A 22,361-nucleotide genomic window follows, 5' to 3' on the forward strand; every position below is an offset into this window, starting at 1 on the left:
GTATTTCAATATGTAGTTCGAAAATCATATTTTAGCTAAATTTAAAAAAAAAAGTGATCTGGTGGGGTGGCCAGAGCCAGCATATTGATAGTTGTAAGGGTTACAAACCTAGATTGGAAAAACAGAAAAAATTAATTAAAAATTGTACAAAAACAGAAAATGACTATGAAGATAAATCATACTTAAACAAAGTGGTTTGACCTAGAAAGAGGAGTAAGGAAAAGTTGATGATGTCTATGAACACCTTCATTTAATATATCTATGTCAAAGATAAAACAAAAAATGGATTAGAAGAGGATTAAGAGTTTGTGTAAGAGGAAGAAAAATTTGTATAAAGTTCACAGATATCATGGTTTTTTTTAAATGAAACAAGAACATACGGTTTTAAAATTACAAGACTTATGACAGAATACAGAATAAAAATAAATTTTATGCAAACTAAAGTAATAAGAATAGAAGAAGTAAGCCAATGAATGTCTGCAGTAAGGAAGGAAGAATTGAATAATTAAAACAGTACAGACACTTAGGTATCATGTTAATAGAAGGCAACAAAGGTTAAAAACGAAATAAAAACAAAAACAGCAATGACTATGATAGGATTTAACTGAAAGAAATAGTTATCAAGTAGGATGGTGGATTGAGAGTGTTTATTTTTACATATAGTATTCTGGAGTATAGATATGAAGCATGGATGCTAAGGAAAACAGAAAAAAAAGGCTGGAGGCATTTAAAAGCAAGCACAGAGGAGACTGGAAAAGATTAAATAGACATGCAAAAGAAAAAATGAAGAGATGAGGAGAATTAATGAGAAACACCATTTGACATTTAGAACACAAATAGGAGAATCGATTTTCTCTAGTTATAGAATTATTTCACAGCATGTTCAGATTTTGTTTTAGAATGAAACATTATATGTTAAGAGCCCGGTCCAAATCAAGAGCTGATATCTGTGAAAGAATTGTTAATACTTTCCTGAATCTTTCTTCAAAACGCACAGTGATTATTGCAATGTGGTAATCATCAGTACCTCTTTTTCCCAACATAACAACATTCTACCTCTTCTGTAAACCCATTTTTATTTTAAATGTATATTTAATAATCTTGATGTGCAAAAAGAAGGCTAAGAACTATAGAATTAATGAGTGAATTTCTTGAAAACTATAAATCCTTTGATGCAATATGTCTAAAAATACATATGCTGTATTCACATCTGAACTTTTTTCCATCTGACCTTGGCTCTGATGTGTAATTAATAATATAACCCTGCATCGAGGTGTGGCTGAAGTCTTCCTTTAGATCTACATATTTCCTGTATAAAACAATAGTGTAAATTGCTGAAGCTGCTTTCTAAATTATTTCTGATATCACATTGAAAATACGTAACGATACTATATAATAAATATATAATTAGGCCAAGATGCTAGCACTCCACCAGTCTTCAAAGCATGGTACCCTTTCCATCCAGTCTTCAGATGAAAGAGTACATTTCAAGTAACCCAGGAAGTCCCAAGTTCGAATCCTGGGCAAGCATGGCATTTTTCTTATATTATAAATTTCCATTTTCACATTCCCAAGTACAAGCTTCTTTGTAAGCTTCTGCAGTGAAATAATTCATAAAAGCCCAATTTAAAAGACTAATATGATGAACATCGTACACAAACATCATACAATTTTGGTTATACCACATCTTAATAAATTATTTTGTAATTAGATAACATTAAAACACGATATTAAATGGCTTAAAATAAAACTGCCTTTGACCTGCACTTCTATATTGTATAACTGCGAAGATAAAATGGTTTTGCAAATTGGGTAATAGTTTAAAAATTGTTAAAGGAAAAGATCTGATATTTAAGGGGCAATAAATTAATAGAATAACCTATTTTGTATCAAATTTTCAGTAGGATTGGTGAAATAGTTCTTTACTAGTAAATAACAAACGTTGATTTTACGTGATGCGAGTTACCCACTAATTCAGTGACTAAAGATCTTTTATAAAACAATGGTTAGGCTGACTGACAACACTGTTCTACAAAACAATATATTTCACCTGTTCCACACTTTCAATAAGGTGTCCTTGTATTTTTTGCATTGATTTCAGATCTGTAAACCAAAACTGAAAGGAAGAGGAAGGATTTTGGCAACAAAGATTTAAAGAAAACCTGGTTTTTAAGGAATTATATATAGCCCATAGTATGATATAATCTTATGTAAAATCTGCTTTTCTTTACTTTTCTCCTGTATTAAGAATCTGTAATATTCCTTTCAGTCTCCAGCAGTAATTGGCAAGCATATTTGGGCTCCATTTTCCCTGGTAGGATGTTTCTATCATTGAAAGCATTCACTATTCATCACTTACATTGTCAAGGTCAGGTGGAAAAAAGTTCAGACGTGAATACAGCATATGTATTTTTAGACATATTGCATCAAAGGATTTATAGTTTTCGAGAAATTCACTCATTAATTCTATAGTTGTTAGCCTTCTTTTTGCACAATGATTTAATTTTTTTTTTGTCTTCAGTCATTTGACTGGTTTGATGCAGCTCTCCAAGATTCCCTATCTAGTGCTAGTCGTTTCATTTCAGTATACCCTCTACATACTACATGATTTAATAATATTTTTAAATGATACTAATGCTGTTTTCTCAGATTTATTCAAACTCCTTTCAATCAAAATCCTTCATTAGCTTGCATATCTGTGATCCAAAAATATTCCATGTTTAATTTTTGCCTCACTGATCCTGGGACACTCACTCAAATATAAGAAACAACGGCCATATTACATGAAACAATAGTCATAAGTTCCATGTTTTGTCAAAATTTATATTATATTATTTGTATTTATATTATATTAATATAATGGTAGAAGATACACATTTTTCACATTCACAACACCTTGACAAATAACATATTTCTGCCTGGTTATGAGTATCTTTTTTTTGCCCAATTTTTTTTTAATGTACTGTTTTTTGCTGTCTCCACTTTCCCAATTGTATTAAAAACAATAGTACTTAGTACAATCGAGTGTAGTCCTAATAAAATCACCTTTAGGTTTCAACATATATTCTAAGAATACTTTCAAAACTGTAACATTGTCAGTAAAAATATTTTTTCAATAGTCTCCTTTGTGCTGCTAAGCTGTAGGAATTAATAGTTTCTCATTTCCATTATGAAAGATGGCTTTTAAACATGTTTTAGAGGACTCTATATACAATCTCCATTCCACAGGATTGTGATACTGCTGTAATAAATCCAATAAAGAATTTAAATCATTACCGAACACTATATAAACTTGTAAGGAGAACAGGTGCTGAAATTCTAACTGCCAGGTAAAACATACTTTAGTACCACTTTCAAGGAGATTCCAGCCTTTTAACATTGAACCAGTAACTCTGATTGCATTTTAGACAAATTAAGATCATGAGTCAGTTCTGCTTGAGTGATTTTGTGAGGTTCAGTTCTCTCATCTTGGAAATCTGAATCTTCTTTATTACTTTCTAAATCATCATAGCCATTTTCATCAACAGTTTCTTCAAAACTCCTTGTTTCTGGCACAAGCAACTCTTCACTGTGCGGAATAGATCTTATAGCTGAAGGAAGACTAGAATATGCAAAAGATTCCTTCTGATGCCTTTGATTTTTGGGTTACAAAAATAACTGTCTATTTTCTTGTCCTTAGGCTATCTGCATAACACAGGAACAGCAAAAGGCATAATATCTCGCAGCTACCCATTAAACCTGCTGCTTAGGCAAGTTACCCAAGAACAGCAGTTATAAGGTGCCAAGACTTGTCTTGATCTGCTTCACACCCAAAGTAGGGTTCATGCAATTTTTTAACCAGAATAATTCTTTGGTTAAAAGAGAAATGTAATAAAAAATTCCATAAATAAATCTTAAATATCAGAGACTAAAATTTTGCATCTTCCATCAAATGAGTGCATACACATATGCGCGCGCGCACACACACACACACACACACACACACACACACACACACACACGCACACACACACACACACACACACACACACACACACACACACACACACACACACACACACACACACACACACACACACACACCTATGCATTTCTAACTTCCAAATAGTCACAAATGCATCTGATTTATATATAAATGGAATAACTAAACCAATTACTATCTAGAAAAAAAACCAACAAGTTTTTGTATCTAAAACTGACAAATTCTGTACTATAATTCAACTGTAAATGAATGTTACAAGATAAGTATATAAATTATTAGGCGAGAAAACCTTAAAACAAAATACCGTCAATAAATTTTTAATAATAGAATAAAGCAAAATCAATTTATCAACATTAAACATAAGAAAATGTCAAAAAATATATTACAAATAAATCTTAAAAATATCAGAAGCTAAAATTCATATCTCAATTTAAAAGTACATTACAAATCATCATAAGATATTTACCATTAATGTCAATCTTACGCTGCATTCCTAAAATATACTGAGAAAATCTAAGCAGTTGACTATCTCCAACCAGCTGATGTCCAGAAAACATTGGTTCCTAAAAATAAGATAATATATGTACATGAATAATATCAGTAATAACCAATAAATAAAATTCAAAAGAAATAACTAGTACAAAACCAAAAACATTTGAATCAACATTTGATTTATGAATGAAAATAACATATTTTTATACACTAGATAAATGTAGGTTAAAAAATTTAATTAAAATCTTTCAATTTCATAATGAAAAAGCAGGTAATGTAACTGAATTCTCCCAGCAAATGAATGCAGTATTTTTAATGCAGTTATTACATTTTTTAAATAGTAATTATGGGATCTGCATACAAAAAAAAGGCAAGGAATAATGCATACAAAAAAAAAGGCAAGGACAATGCATCACAAATAAAATGAAAAGAGTAACTGTTACAGTTTTTCTCTACAAGTGTTCAATGTGAGGACTTTTTGACACGAGTTACACTTACAACTGGTATGAGAGTTCATCCCACTTTAATCTGCATGTGTTTAAGAATGGAAGCAACAGCTGCTTGAATCCAGTGTCTCAAATGAGGTATATCAGTACATAGGAGGGGCATATTTTATGGCCCTACTATGTACTGATCCTTTATAAAACCCTAAAGGAAAAAAATCAAATGGAGGCAGATCAAATGATCTTGGGCACAATCACAAACTTTGTTTATAAAGTGCATGCCAACTGATCCAGCAGTTGGGGAAAACATCACTCAACCAATCCTGTACTGAGTGAGGACTTACACCATCTTGGTGCAAAATAAAATTCTCTGGTCCATCTTGCAGTTGAAGAAAAAGCTATGTGTGCAGCATATTCAAATAATCAACTCCTGTTAAATAAGCTTGGTTCAGTGAAAAGCACACAGCAAAGGGAAGTCCATTTCACTGTTAACATTTTATAGGGATTTTCTTTACACTATGACATTATAGACATGTGTTAATTTTTCCATTAAGATTAAATACACTCATAAAAAAAATACAACTCATAAAGTCATCAACATTTTGATTGTCAAATCGACATGCACAGTGTAGTTAATAGGATTCATTGCCTGTAACAGCTGTAAACTGTATACACATGTGTAGAGTTTTTCTTAATACACTGTCATCACCAGAACTGTTACTTCGCAGCTGCTAACAGGACTGTTTAGGACTACTATATACAGTAAAAACTTTCCTGACATGTTCAACATTTTCTTCAGACACCCTTGGTCATTCCATACTCTTTGCTTTACACAAACATCCGGTCTTTTCAAACTGACCATACCATGGACAAATGTTATTGACACTTGAAGGATCATTATTAAATATTCTACAAAATGCATGTTGAACTGTAACTACAGACTGACATTTAGCAGACTACAAATCACAGAAAGGATTCTGTTCAGGAGTTGCCAACTTTGCTAATAGCATTGTCAAGTGGAAAGATAGCAAATCAATTTACAGCCACAATACACATAACTAAAACTATCCTTTTTGCTCTTTGATTTTAGCCTTAAATCAAGACTGTGTACATCATCCAATAGACATTATATTCTGTTTTGTACACTTGGTATAATCACATATTTGGAAGAAAATATTGTAGCCCTGTGAAAATGGATACAAAAGCAATCAAAAAGCCAAATAAAATTGTTTTACTTATCTTCTTCTACCTCTATATATAAAGTAGAATGTTCAATGAAATTTTGCACACTAACAATTCCAAACAAGAAGAGAATTGAATCAACATTTAATTTCAAAAAAAGGATCCCCACCCCTTGTTTCCATCCCCTTAAGCAAAATTTTAACATGTAGCTTTACATTTTTTAGCAAATTGAGTAAATCGACCAAAGCAGAAGGTGGTTTTCTGAAAGCTCAAAAAATTTTCTACAAAATGCAATTTTCCTGGCCCTAATAACTTAATTAACTGGCTCTGATAACTTAGTTCTGACGTTACTAACAATCAAGGTTGAAAACTGCTGTTTTATTCTTTACCCTGTTGTGAGTGTGAGTCACCATTTCATCTGATAACTCCCTGCATCCTGCCCCTTCCTAATCCCTATCCCTGCACACACATGCAGACACAAAAAAGAACAACCCATATTGTTTAACTCTAGTAACAACAGCATTATTATTAAAAAAAATGAGTACAATGACTGTTTTTAAAACTTTTAACTATGAAACTTCACTTAATTTGTGTTAGTCCGTAACCTCAGCCAATTTATTATAAATATAATGAGATATAATTTTTCAAGCACGGCACCATGGTATTAAAGATTATTTATATAAAAATAAAATAAACTAAAATTCAACCTTACCAACAATTCGTCTGTGTTTTTCACATACTTTCGGTCATTCGACCATCATCAGGAAAAGTTTTCTTTCAATTTAAAAGCATTAATATTAAAACTAACATAAGTAGATTGAAAAGTTATAAAATATTAAAATCATAACAACCAGTTGTCATAGTGTAAAAGTAATTGCGTTCGTTATGTTGGAAAAGTCGCAGTTGTTACCTATCAAACCCACCAGGTTGGTGTAGTAGTGAATGCATATTCGCAAATCAGCTGATTTGGAAGTCGAGAGTTCCAGCGTTCAAGTCCTAGTAAAGACAGTTATTTTTAAACGGATTTGAATACTAGATCGTAGATACCGGTGTTCTTTAGTGGTTGGGTTTCAGTTAACCACACATCTCAGAAATGGTCAACTTGAGACTGTACAAGACTACATTTCACTTATATTCATACATATCATCTTATGAAGTAATACCTGACGGTAATTCTCAGAGGCTAAACAGGAAAAAGGAAGAAGTTGTTATCTAACAATGAGGTTATCATAATATAATGAGGTAGCTAATTACATTGGTTGGTCTGCCACCTCTCAGCTGGATATATAAGAATGCCAACCGGTCTGGGATGACAGTTTACAATACACAACCATAAAGAGTTTTAATAAACAAACCGTTTACAAATATGTAAATATATATATAAAATCATACTGGTATATAAATCTGAAAGTTTGTTAACCCCTTAATGGCAAACCTTTTTATTATGTCCACATATATTTTCACTAAAACGTTTGTCATCATTATTCCCATATTTTTTTTCCATATTTAAGACCTTAACTTTTACTATCTTACAATATAAAATTAAAATAACATGTACTACCAATTCAACATGATGATGATGAATGAAGGTTTATTAAGTAGTTTAAACAACACGTTTTATTACTCATTAGATTAGATAACATATAGAAGTTACTTTATAAATCTACCAATAGTAATAAATAAAAGTTTATTTTTGCAGTACAAAAGATCATCACGAGAGTTAGATTATACCAAACAATAACACTACTCCTATTTTGTGGCGCTATCACTCCACAAATCCGAACACCAACAAGTAAAGAAATAAAAATATAGTAAATATTCGTTCAACATTAAAAAAAAAAACAACACATAACTAAGTAATAAAAATATGCTCAACTAAAAAATAAAATTGACGCGCACATCATTAACTGAACTTCCATTCAATGTTAACAAGTATGGTAGGCATAGGTTGGAAACACCCAAGAGAAACTATAGAAAACAAAATACATATGCTAGTGCTTCTCTATGCAACCACAACAAACTAGGTAACTAAACATACCCACGCACATTGAAATAACTTGTCAAAAAACAGGATAAAACCAGACAATGTGCAAGAACGAATTATTTCATCAAGGACACTTTTCAACAAAAAAGATGATAATAAGATACTTCGTCAAGGGCAATTTTTATCAATGTAACCAATGATGGATTATCTCGTCAAGGGGTTAATCATGCACAAACTACTGCACAGATTTCAACTAAACTTTTTTTCTTTTCTTTCCTTTTTTATACAGAAACAACAAGCTACAAAAAAACCAATACATACATTAACTTTTTTTTTGAAAATGAAAAACTTATGCAATTTTGAAATTATCACTGTGAAAAATGTAAATTTCTTTATTTCAAAAGTACTACTGCCCTGATTTTTATGAATTTTTTTATAGAAAAAAACCTACATTGTTGTATGTACATGAGTGTAGGTATAAAGTGGAGATAAAATCCGTATAACCACAATAGTTATACAACCACATGTGGGTATACACAGTTATACCCACAATGCTTGGTTGTGCTTAACAACTGTTGGTAGGAGCCAGTAAAAAAAATAATAATAAAAATATTTTCCTTATCTTGTTCCAGGTTAGACCAACAGCCACATACATATTTCCAAGTTCTTTATTATCTTTCAAACTGAATATCAGTTTAAACAGCGATGGAACATTTTTATGAATAAAGTAATGAGATTTAAATAACATTATTAGATATATACTATGCATATCATTTGATTTATCTGCAGCAACAAGAAAATTAAAGAAACATCAAATCTCAGCATTATTATAAAAACATAAAAAACTGATACAATTACTTTGTCTTTGAAAAGTTTATGAAACTTAGTCAAAATACCAGATGTAAATCTCACCAGTTTTTTTATCTTTCAAGTAAATTCTGATACCTGAGTTAACACTGGATTAATCAATAAGCTGTAATTAATTCATCCATTCATTTCTTATTACAAAATAGGAGAAGCCTTTTAATGCATTAGAATTTAAAGTGATAACATGAAGCACAAAACAGCAGCAGTCCATCAATACAAGGTTTGTCTAACTGGCATACAGAAATGTTGCAAATTCGAATAACACCTCTGGCTCTGATAGTGCCAGAAATTTATGCTGACCAGCAAGATTGCACTTCCACAGAGTAAATTGTAGGATGGATCCAGGTCCACCTGTAGTTTGTTTCATCCATCAACACCAGGAGGAGTATAAGTTAGCCTTCATGAAGTCTAAGAGGGACTGTTGGAGGCTGTGGTATCTCACATCATGGAGCTCCTCCTGGAGGATTGATGGAGACATCTGGGACCATAGATACCAGATTGTGACAGAGAAATTCAGGTGGAAGCTGCTGGTCCTTAGTGATAGTCAATTGCAAAGTTGTGTAGCTGCGTCTTCCCAGAAGGTGGTAACACCAGAAGAGAAATTATAACTGTCGATAATCCTTCAATTCTCCAGAGGAACTGCTTGCTGCTACCCGAAGGATGAAGACCAGGAAAAGTCCTAGGCCTGATGTTCTTCCAGTTGAAGTGGTAAGGACTGTGGTTGACACAGCCCCATTGAAGGTCTTAGATGTGTTCAACCCACATCTTGGTCAATGAGCACATACCACAGGATTGGAAGGTGTCACAGTTTGTGCTGATCAGGAAGGACAAACTGTTGATGACCCTTCTGCCTATCAACCGTTTTATTTGACCAAAAACTTCATCAAGCTGTTCGAGAATATACTGGTGGTGCAACTTGCTGACAACATAGAAATGTGGCCTAAGTCCACACCAGTACTGTTTTCAGACAGGTTTTTTGATGATTGACACTGTCAACAGTGTAATGAATACAGTTGACAGTGCAGTTCTGGATCAAAACATAGAAGGAACATCCTAGCACTCATGATGTCAGGAATGCCTTCAAGTCCATTGTGGTCATCGATCTTAGTACTTGCAAATAAGGGGGTCAACGTATTGATAGTTCCTCAGTCCTATCTCCACCAGAGGGCTATCATCGCATCTCTCATTAATGGCCAGGCCATGTTTACAGTTGATCAGGGTGTGCCACAGGATCCGTGTTATCACCCCTATTGTGATGGGATCCTGAGGTTAACATTCCCTGAGGGTGTTAAACCAGGTTGCGTTAGCTGATGACGTTCTGGTTGTAGGAGATAGGTCCGAGCAGGACATGATGGAAAGGGGAAAAGAAACTTGATGGTGAGTGGCTGGCTACTCGATAAAGGACTGGAATTGGCCACAGAGAAGACTAAAGTGTTGATAATGGCTGGGGCACATTGCCTTCAGAGTACAAGATGTCTCCGTGATTCTCAGTACTTTGGGTACCTCATAAAGAATGTCTCGTAAATTCTTTATGAGAAATATGATGAAAACTACGGTTACAGAAAAAATTGTGGCTGCACTGAGCAGACTTCACAGTGTTAACAAGCTGAGATGCTCAACACTGCACATGTATTTCAATGATGTAAACTTAATCCTGCTATATGGGGCCCTTGAAAGGATTCAGTGAAGGATGTCTCAGCGAGTCTGCTGGGACAGCAAAACCGTCTCCTCTGAAATGGCATTCGTTATTGCCAATTACACTGACTCTAGATTTGCTGGCACAGTTCAGAAATGACTGTTACAAGGGTTCAGAGATGACTATTATGTTCAAAATCATAATCAACTCTGTCAGAGATGATTGTATTATGGTATTGTCTAGACAGGTTGCAGTCCAAATGGGATGCTTCTGATAACGGAAGATAGACATACAGGCTAATTTAAACGTGTCGTGCCATGAGTAAATACGAGATTTGGAGAGATAGAATATTTCCTTCCTCAGTTCCTGTCAGGTCATGTCTGCTTCAGATCGTATCTATACAGTAGCGGGCACGGCAAAGACAACTTATGCCCATATTGTGGTGCCCTTGATGATGTCAAGCATGTGATTTTCAAGTGTGATAAGTGAACGAATCCAAGGGCAGAGTGTAGGGCAGTTATAGGCCTGTTAGACAACACAAACTGTGTCATGTTTCATCCATCTGCATCAGATTAGGTTACATTATACCAAGCTGAGTTAGGCCTGGATGCGGAAGTGTTCCATCGATACCCGTGGAAATCTGCTAAGTTCCTTGCCACCCCCTTTCTGACAGGCAATCCTGCAATTCCCAATGGCGACTGAGTTGTACTGATGGTAGTTTCTGTTTTTGCATATACCTATTCCCTTGGAATAAATACAAAAAATAATTATCGGAAGAAATACACAGACCAAATTAACATTTTGTTTTGAAAAGAAAAACATCAACTTAAGTCTTAAATAAGATTTGCTAATAGCAAAAAAAAGAGTACCTCATACAAGAGATTATCAGAAAACAATTTCTCTCCATTTTTCTTGAATAAAATTATTTAAAACATTCAGAAATGAAACTTTTCAGACATACTATTATTATCAAGTGAGCAAAAAGAAAAACTTGTTCACTTTTTGCATCCACATTGCTACCATAAACATCTTTCCAATAAAAGTTAAATTTTGCAAAAACCTGACTGTTACTGAAATGCCAATGCTGATTTGATCTATCATGGAAATAATGTGCATTAATATTTCTCAAACGATGAATTCACTTCTTTTTTTTAATGAAACTGAACAAAATTAATTGATTTTTATAAATACATTTTTGAATAATGTATTCAGATTGTTCTAAGAAAATCTTACAATTACAACAGGTAAATTTTCTTATTCTAGTACAGAGTGATTTTTTAGTCCTGTTACCCAATTTTAAATGTAATTTAAGAAAGGGAAATTTAGGTGGAACAAAAAAATGTATTTGTTACTTACAAAAGAGATTTAATAAAAAGCTATTACTTACATAATTGTTAAAGAATATGCTCAAAATGCCCAACTCTTGCAGTTATACACACATGGACTCTTTTCAGCATATTAGCAAAAACCTTTTTAAAAGTTGCATTGAAAATATTAGTGATTAAATCTGTAATATTGACTTTAAGTTCATCAATAGTGTGAGGATTGTTTTTGAAGGCTTCAGACTTAATATAGCCCCACAAAAAGTAGTCAGGAGATGTGAGGTCTGGGAACCTTGGAGGCTTGCTTATTATTCGATCATCAAAGAACTCTTGCAGAAAATCCACGGTTTCTCGAGACGTGTGGCTGGCATGTAGTGCCGTCTTGCTGAAACCAGCAATACTGTTCTTGAGGTTCCAGGAGGGACACAAATTGGCACACAATATTCCTGTATACTTCACCATTTACTGTCTGTTCAAAGAATATGGGTCCAACTATATGATGACGAGATATCACACACCACACACAAATTTTTTCAGGATGCAAAGATTTGTCTTGGGCGATTGAAAATCGCTCAAATTCAACAGTCTTGACTGTTCACATAACCATCGAGATGGATCCAAGCTTCATCACTAAAGAACACTGTGTTTAAAAATTTGATTCCGTTATCATTTACGAGAGACCTAAATCAATGGCAATATTGCAATCGCTTGTTTAAATCTGGAGGCTAAAGCTCTTGGACTAATCGTACGCGATACAGATAGAATTTCAATTTTTTAGCAGCTTTCTGAACACTCAAATATGACAAACCAACTTGCGTGGAAAGTTTTCGTAAAATTTTTCATAGAGAATTGAGCAATCTTTTTTTCACATTCTCTAAAACATAATCTGTCAAGAGAGTTGGTTGACCACTATGTTTTCTGTCGCAAACACTACCTGTCTCTCAAAATCGGTTTGCTAGCCTAGAAATTGATATTTTTTTACACTCGTGTGCGATTTCATAGCAAAATATTGTTCAAGAATGAAAACTCGTTCTATGGTAAAAGACATTCTGTTCATAACACGACCGGAAATGGAACAAAAGTTTACATAGCTCAAGGAGAATCAACTCACACTGCAGTATCTATACCGGTTGAGTAGCACTACCAACTTCGTTGTCACAAAACAAAATTTCCCTTTCTTAGAAAAAAATTATGACATTCACAATTTGGTAACAGGACTAAAAAAATCACCCTGTACATTACCTTGTTTTATATTTTTTTTAAAAATCATTTGGATGAATAATAAAAATATATATTTCAAGAATTTTTCTTACTGCAAGAGGATTTAAAAATAATTTTAACTACGTTTGCAAATGTGGTTAATTCTTCTATACTCTGATGTTGCATGGCTTAGCTACTTCAACACATATGTAAAAACACATAAACACATACATAAAAACTAAAAGTTATGAGACTTTTCTTTTTACGATATCTCTTCTTTTATGGTCAATCTGGTTTACAGCTGATCTCAATTTCAGGATATGAAGCCCCAAAAAGTGACTATTTTATAGTTTGTGTCATGTTTTAAGGTCAACAGAAATAAAAGAAAAGTCTTGAGTTTCAAACTTATTGAATTAACAGTCCAACTAGATGCATTTAAGCAAACAGCCTTTACACTTTGACTTACACCTTTCTTCAAAAAGACTACGTTCAAAATCATACAGCTGAGCACATCATTACACAGTTTCCAAATGGAATTTTATGCATTTGTGGTAGAGATGCAAATACAGGAAAATGATCTACTTAAGTTTATTTTATTAAACATACCACTGAACAAAGTTTTTATAAATTAATAATTAATTTGCAGACCATTAAATCAATAAAAAATTCACTTACCTTTACCTTTAGGTGTTTGTAGTACTTTTCAATTATGAGACTATAGCTTTAATATACTCATATTAAAATTAATAATTTATTTACTAATTTATTTATTTTTTTTATAGTTTCATTTATTTAATTTTAGTTTAATGTGTCTTTATGTAGCCCAGCAGAATTTTAATTGTACCAAGTTTAAGAGCATTTCAGAAGGGTGAAAGCACTACAAACAATATAAAGCAAGTGGTTATTTTATTGATCTGGTGGTTCTACAAATAAATTATTTATTAAAAATGGATTTATCTTATGGCGGTCTTTATTGGCTGGATGAGAGATTTTGAAATTGGTAACAGAAATATACTGCTGCAGAAGCTGTATTATTTATGAGTTATATCTATAAAGTAAAGACCGCTGGGAAATTTCTCTCCTTAAGGTTGGCGAACCTGTGTTGTTCATGGCTACATTAGTAATGTGCACACTGCATTGTTGTCAGTAAGTTGTCGCATTGTAATGTCTTTGATTATGTGAGTTATTACGTTATAAAATAAATAGCAAACTCGATGTGATCTACTGGCTGTGAAATATGTGGTCATATGTTTTTTAAACCACCAAAACGTTAAGACAGCTGAAATTCACAGTTGGTTGCTGTGTACAGTGATAATGTAATAATAAAAGAAACATCTGAAAATGGTGTGAAAGGTTTAGAAATAACAGATTTAATGTGCATAATGAAGATTGCTCAGGGAGGCCCTTGATAAGCACTGAGGACTTGTTGAAACACATCGATGATGAAAAAATTAGAAAAGATTGTCGCTCAACTTTTTCCAATCTGGCCCTTCTTTTCCCTGATGTTTCAAGAGCTGTTATTGGTCGCATTGTTCTTGACCAATTAAGCTTCAGAAAGGTTTGTGCACGTCGGATAACGCATGTCTAACGGAAAGTCACAATAAATCCAAATGGGATATGCTTTGGAATTTTAAAGCGTTATACAGAAAAAGGTGATTGAGTTCCTTAATTCAATTGTTACAGGCGATGAAACATGAATTTTTTATTACATGCCAGAGAAAACGGCAGTCAAATGAATGGTGTCATCCTCAAATCACCAACCAGACCAACAAAGGTCAAGCTACAGCCAAACTGATAGCCAAAGTTTTTTTGGGATCGATTTGACATACTGCTTATTGATTTCATGCCATGTGGAATAATTATAAATACAGAAGTCTACTGCATAACTTTATGTAAGGTATGGTGCGCCATTTGAAATCGACATGGGCAGCTGACTGACAGTCATCCTGCTGCACGATAATGCATCTCCACATGTTGCGGGTCCAACATGTGATACTGAGAACATTTGGATGGGAAATTAATGGTCACCCACCATATAGTCTGGGCTTAGCTCCTTCTGATTATCATTTGTTTGGGAAATTGAAAGAATTTTCAAGTAGTAAAAAATTCACAGGTCATCACCTATGAATTGTTTACTACTTGATGAACTTAAAGATGCTGTTAATCAGTGGCTAAATGAACTGGCAGCAGAAAAGTATGACGAAGGTATATTGAAGCTGGTGTATCACTACTATAAATGTCTTAATTAATGTGGTAATTATATAGAAAAGTATTATAAGGTATGTAATTTAAGAAAAATAAAAGAGAAATAAAAGTTTTCAGAATAAATGTTTTTTACAATGAAAATATCTTTACTTTAGAGATAACTTCTCGTAGATACAAGCAATAACATTTTGAAATGGTTGATTTGAGTACCCCTGAAAATATTAAAAGTAAGCTTATATTTGAAATGCAACAAAGGAAATATTTTGAAACTTCTATTTGTTTTATTAACGATATCGTTTCTGCAACTGAACAATATAATATTCACTTGCTTACAGATATTATTTTTATTTATTTATTGAACCCAAAAATACTTGTACGTTTACAAGTAACAAAGAAAAAAAACATATATATTTACACAAAACAATAGATAAAAAATTATATATTTTCAAATAGGAGTTTTGAAACAAACTTTTTGAAACTATATTTAGAGATCATTGTACACTGTACAGTGACTTTAGTAATTATTTTCCTGCCGATGCTCTTTGCACTAGGCAATATGTTATTATTCTAAAGTTTAAGCAATTTTATTGAATTAATAAACTGATGAAATATTTGGTAAATACATAGCTAGCAATAAATTAAATGCAAACTGTAATATGACAAGAAAACATGATGACAAACAAGAAAGACACCCAAATAAAGATGATCAATCACATGTGAAAATGTAGGACAAAATTTAGTTTTGTGTTTTGGATATTATTAATCCCCAAATAAATTAATTATTTGGGAAGTATTAGCAGTTTTATTGTTGAAATGCATGTTTACATTTGTAGAGAGTATTTTTATAGCTACATATATTTATATGTTGGTATTTTTATTTTTGCATAAAAATAAATGGGATATTTTTCAAATGTATGAAGGAATATAAATAAATTGAAACTCAAGACTATATTTTTATAATGCTGTAATTTTATTCACCTCAAATAGTGTCAATGTATAATAAAATCCTTTAAATAGCTTTCAATCACTGCAAGATAAACGTTGAAAAAGACAATGATGTATCTTTTCATAGTACTATTGTTGATATGCTAAACACATTATGCAACAAATGAATTTTGAAGTGCATCCTCATTACAAAATTTATTTTTCTCAATAGTCAATATTTTATAAAATTATTTTTTTAGAAAATGTTTGAAGAGCCTCTCAAGAGGCCCATCAGATAAGAGTTCTAGGAATCCACACAAGTGATCTACTAAAGCTTTCAGATCTACTACTTCCTATGAAATATAAAAACAATTTTTTTTAAAGTGAAATTCCATTTCTTTCTAATTACATATAAATCATTTGTATTATGATGTACATAATTATACTGGTGGGGAGGCAAAGTAGCTATACAGTTGTAGAGTTTTCTTTATTGGTAGTTGTAATGTTTTATACATAATGCAAAAACTTTATAATGAAACAAAACACTACTTTTGATCTAGACACAATCAGAATTACAATTAAGTACAATCTGCGAGGTGTTCAAATTGCAGCCTTCAGCATTTACACATTCCTCCATTCTAGTTTCCACACTCAAGCACAGAGGTTTTTATCATTATTAATTTTTTGGCATGTGACTGTTATGAAGTTTTCTCTTGTGGTAAAAAATGCAGTTATGGCTATTAACAGTGGCTGAAAGTTTAAAAATCATTATGTCAGACCAAGACACTGAGAATTATGTCATCTCCTTGTCTTTCTGCATTCAACATCACCTTGTAGAATTGCAATCGTCGATCTGAATCATCTTCTAATAATCCATGAAGTAATTTTGGCCAATACGTTTTCAAACCTAAACATTGCATTAGATGCCCCAAAGATCTTCGTGGAATGACTAATCATGAGAAGCTCACCTCTTTGATTTTTTTGGGCTTTGGATAAATGCCTGCGCAACTAACATTTCATTGTCTTAGGTAGTAACACGTCGGTGTTACTACCCTATCTGTAAATTGTTAGTCTACTTGGTGGAGGTGTATCAAATTCTGTAGCCCATTTTCATCTAACCATTTCAGCATTCTCAGTCTTCCAGTATTGTTTGACTGTCCACCTGCTTGGTTAATGGTTAAATTACCAGTCATGATTATCTGAAAATATTAATATGTAAATAATTAAGTAACTTACTAATTATGTAAGTAATAATTAAGCAGAAAATAATAAATTTAGTAATACCTATTATAACTGTATGCCTACTTTTGCTACCCCCTTTATTTTAAAATAAAATAATTTTTATTTTAACATTCATCTTTAATGTGTGCAAGTCACAACTGATAATTTAAAAAATTGCATTGTCTTATATGAACATAATTTTTATTTTGCCATGATATAATTTTCATCAATAATAAAAAAATTCTTTCTAATGAATATTTTAACTGGCAATGAGCCTACAAAACTAAGGGAAAATTGCCATTACAGACAAATTGCTGCTTCTTGGCTCCACTACTTGTTGAAACTTTCTGACATTGATGCTTTCTGCTGGATATTTCCCAGCATGTTGGAAGCATGGAGAATTGATATTGCTTTTTAAAGGTAACAAGGACCCTACTATTGGTTCTTCTTATCGGTCTTTGATGCTCTTGCCTGTAATTGGAAGTTTTTGAGAAAGTTTTGTATCACTGTATTCTTAGTAAGTTAACTACTGAGCACTTGATAGATGCCAATATGGCTTTCGGCACGGCAAGAGCATGGAGGGTGCCATATTGAAGGTGATGAATATTGATTGCTTCCTTCGGTGTATGCAGGTATGTGTTAGGTGTTTTTCTGGATATATCCAAGGCTTTAACTTATGGTGGCCCTCTGCCTTGTTTCAAATGCAGAAACGTAGCTGTGTATGTGGAATGAAATAAAGATTCTCTCAAAGTTATTTCAGTCATCAAACTGTACCCTTCCGTGATGGCAGCTCGGAAGTAGGGAAGACCTTATCCAAAGGGTGCCTGCAGGCCAGTGTATTGAATCCCCTTCTTTGGATAATTGAGTTCGACTCTACGGTTGAGGTTGCCTAGTAGTTGCCGCATTACTGCTTATGTGGATGATGGGCTATTGCTGGTTGAGGAAGACTCATGCAACGATGAGATAGAATACTGAACTGCCCATGCATGTGAGATTCTCAGGTTGTGGGTCTCCAGTATAAGATGATTTTTAGTCCAGAAAAAACCACGATGATGTTAACCAATTGATGGTGTTGCTGGCCAATTCATGCCAAGCAAGGGTTTCAATAGCCGGCCTTTCCATTAGATATATTTCTGCTCAGAAATACTTGAGTGTAATCGCTGATGAGAAATTCACTTAAGAAACACCTTCAATATGTTGCCAAGAAGGCTGTTGCTACCTTTTTTGAAATTCGCAGAGTTATACATCCTGATTGGGAGTTGAATTTCTGTACCATGTATATCCTATACAAGGGTGTAAGTGAGGCTGTTATGTTACACACTCCATCTGTCTGGGCTCAGCGCATGATCTTTAGGTGTTATAGGGACATTCTTTTGAGAGCCCAACTTTTCCTTCTGTTGGTGCTGGCATTAAGCCAATAGATATTCTTACCATAGAAAGTAAGCAACGTTATATTTCCAAACAGGATGGTCTTCTTACTTCGGAACATATGCAGGAAAATGTAAAACAGTCCAGTACAATCCACCCAATCTTGGCAGGCCACGTAGGATGATGACTCCCCTGTTGGTCGTTACATGCATAGAATTTCCAATTGTAACTGATTTGCGTGCGTTTAGGTGGATTTCCCCCAATCGATATATTACAAAATTCCTTTCCAGCCATAGTGCTTTTTGAAAGATTGGCTAGGTATTTAGTACATTCAGGTCTATGCCCGGATTGCAGGGTTGATGACATGGTGGACCATGTCTGTCCCCAGTACGACGCTGAACATACCAAAGAAGATGGAGAACTCGAGAGAGTGAACTCCTTTCTGGATCTCAAAGTTAATTGGAAGGTCCGTGGGGAATGGTCGATAGTGGCTGGTTTCCTCTGCTTCCTTGCATTATATAAATTGGCTGAAGGTGTTTAAACCAAATAGGATTCCAGGTGGCAAGGGCTTTGGCTGAGACATTTAATTGACTGGCGGGTAGGCGTTTTGTTAACGAGCCTTGATTAATTCAAAAGCAGTGATTGTTGAAATTGAGTGGCAGGGCCGCTGTTGGCAGGGAGGTGACTGTACTACCAAGGGCATGGTTGTCCATGCAGCCCTGAGGTGTGGCACTGTCTTGCCGAGGACGGTCTTCAGGTATGATGTTTATAATGGGTGATGGAATGTAGGTATGAATTTCATTGTTAATAACACATTTTGAACAATATGAGTTTAGCATTGTATTGACAAGTTACTTAGCCAATGGTCAAGGCATTTACAGTCACAAGCGTTGGTATTAAAATTGGACTAGGCCCGGAGTTCGCACTTCCATCAACTCAGTTAACTATTTCAGAGGGTGATATTGTAGGAAAATAAGAGTGAAGATGTCTGAAAGAAGCCTAAAGCAAAGGTGTTGGCCGAGATAATTTTTACTGATGTAAATGTCTGCTGAGGCATTTGCATCAGTGGCATCCCTACTGAGGCCTGTGAGGACTGAGGATTTGTGAGATGTAATCAGTTAGAGGGTCTAAAGATGACCTCCGGTAAAACCCCTCAGGGCTCGGAATGGAGGGGGTGGTGTGGGAACCACCACAAGGTAAGTAAGTGTCTTCCCCTTCAGAATTGGGATGTCTCAGTTTATGGGTTCTTCTTTCTCCTACAACTGATAAAATCTGTATATTTGTCAAATCTGATACAAAAATCTCTCTTTTTTCTTTGAACTATCTAAAATAGTAAATAAAAATCAGTAAAATTATAACTAGAGGAACAGTTAGTAATTTATTACTTTTTGAATGAATTTTGTTTTAAGAATAATTTTCAAAAAAACTTTTCCCTATCACTAGATTACATGTATATAGAAATTAATTATGACTAATTTATGAAAATATTCGTTACTTTCCCCTTAATGAGATGCCAGTCTAATTCTATCATATAATAATTTATAGTTTTGAATTCAATAATTGTAAAATAAATAACTGGTAATGTTACTACAATTTTTTTTATTGCCATTGGCAACTCGCTGTGAGATAGAACTCTCAGGAACTTTGCTATACCTCAGTGCTTTTTCTTTTACCTCCACTTTTTTTTTGCCCCACCATTTCACACTCTTCCACAACCTTTTCGTGGTTTGCGTATATGTACTGATGTCTGAATCAACAAAGCTATATTAACAATTAATTTTGAAGTGTTGGAATCTAGCAGCTTTAGAGCAGTGGAATATTAAATTCTATGAGTCAATGTAAATGATATCCCTCCTTGGTGATATTTTTTTAATAGAATTCATAATTATTGTATCAACCTATCTGTCTCTTACAATGTTGAACACTAACAGAAAGAATGTGCTTGGTTTCACAGTACATCCCTCCAAATATCCATAGTCAGGGAAGCACGTGTCATGCGCTATTTCTGCATCTAGTAAACATGCTTAAGTCTACTTCTACAATCAGTCCTTCACTGCCAATTTTAGCTAACGGGCACTGCACTAAAATTTCAACACATACCATTCTCATTTAGCTGTTATATAGTCTATTACTGTTTTGTGGAACATATTTAGTTGTCAATCAACCAAGAAACAGAGGAGGTCATCTGAAAATGAATCTCTAATAGCTGTGAGGAAAAGTATGCTTGAGTTCTCAAACAGATTACCTACACGTATGTTCACATTAGTGCAGCAAGTTCTATGACTGCAATGCCATAAAATCTGATTCCAAAGTACAGCATCATTTATACCTATTTTTGCATAACCTAGAGCTAGGGAGAATTCCACAGTCTTGTAAAAATGCAACAGCACAATTCTTCCTGGTGGGCATACTCCAGAGGTTCATGACTGAAATTAGGAGATTTAAGAAGTTTAATTCACATAACTACAAACCATACCATGACTGTACACAGCAACTGCTAAAACAAAATTGAATTGATATGTTACTGTTTTCAGGGCATGTTCTTTGATAACACAATTTGAAACTTATATTTTTACTACATTGATATAAATTAAGTCAAGTGAAAGCAAGTATAAAAACTCAAAAAATGCAGAATAATTATACTGTAATGTGAATAATTACTAAATGTACAAACAAGAGAAAATTAAACAGGAAATACTGAATTGTTGCAGTACAAAAGCAGAAAAATATGACAAATAACATTAACATTAGCACCATATTAATGGAAAGGTACCCAAATTTTATATCACACTGGTATATATTATATTCTATTAAATAACCAATGGTTTACTTACTACTACTGGATTTTGCATATAATTCCATTATTTTCATCAATATTGGAATTATTTCATTTATGACTGAGAATGCTGGATCCACGAAAGTACCTTAATGAAAAATTAAGGTAAGATATGTCTTATCTAAATATTTTGTACTAGGTGGTTTATTTAACAGAATTTAAATATAATTTAACAATACAGAGGAATAATATGAATCTTAATAAGATAAATTTCAATAACATAATTATGGTAATATATATATATATATATATATATAAATATAACAACTTGTTGATTTTTCAACACCAGCAAAACCTACTTAAGATAAATTAATGAAAATTTGAATACGTGTTCTTACAGTGTAAGCATACACTAAAAAGGATTTTTTGAAATTCTGAGCTTAAAGGGTTAAAATCAAGTAATAATGAAATTGACTACTTTTTTTAATTTCTCAGTAACAAATGTTGACGTAAACTTGATTTTAATGTAGAGGCTGACTGTTTTGAAACTTACATTCTTAGATCACTCAAAGTTTTCGGTCCTGTACTGACCAAACTGTTGCTCTATAGAAATTACAAAACACTGCATTTTATAATAAAAGCAGTTTTTAATTTCTATTTATCATTATTATTCTCACAAGCATGAGTTTAATGAACACAATGGGGTTCAAGGGGCAGAACCCTCTGGCTAGACATGAAGGGTGAGTGAAGCAAGCCATG

General features: G+C 33.3%; 1 protein-coding gene across 5 annotated transcripts in view; it reads right to left on the reverse strand.

Moving 5' to 3' along the window:
* The window catches only part of LOC142331749 (uncharacterized), a 75,891-nt gene that overhangs the window by 50,827 nt on the left and 2,703 nt on the right, over nt 1-22,361 (reverse strand). For all 5 annotated transcript variants that reach the window (XM_075377807.1, XM_075377806.1, XM_075377809.1 and 2 more), the window contains exon 2: nt 4,449-4,545. In XM_075377807.1, the coding sequence (XP_075233922.1) occupies nt 4,449-4,545 (97 nt within the window). The remainder of the gene's footprint in view (nt 1-4,448; nt 4,546-22,361) is intronic.

This window comes from Lycorma delicatula, chromosome 10 (assembly GCF_047948215.1).
Source record: "Lycorma delicatula isolate Av1 chromosome 10, ASM4794821v1, whole genome shotgun sequence".
Taxonomy (NCBI): domain Eukaryota; kingdom Metazoa; phylum Arthropoda; class Insecta; order Hemiptera; family Fulgoridae; genus Lycorma; species Lycorma delicatula.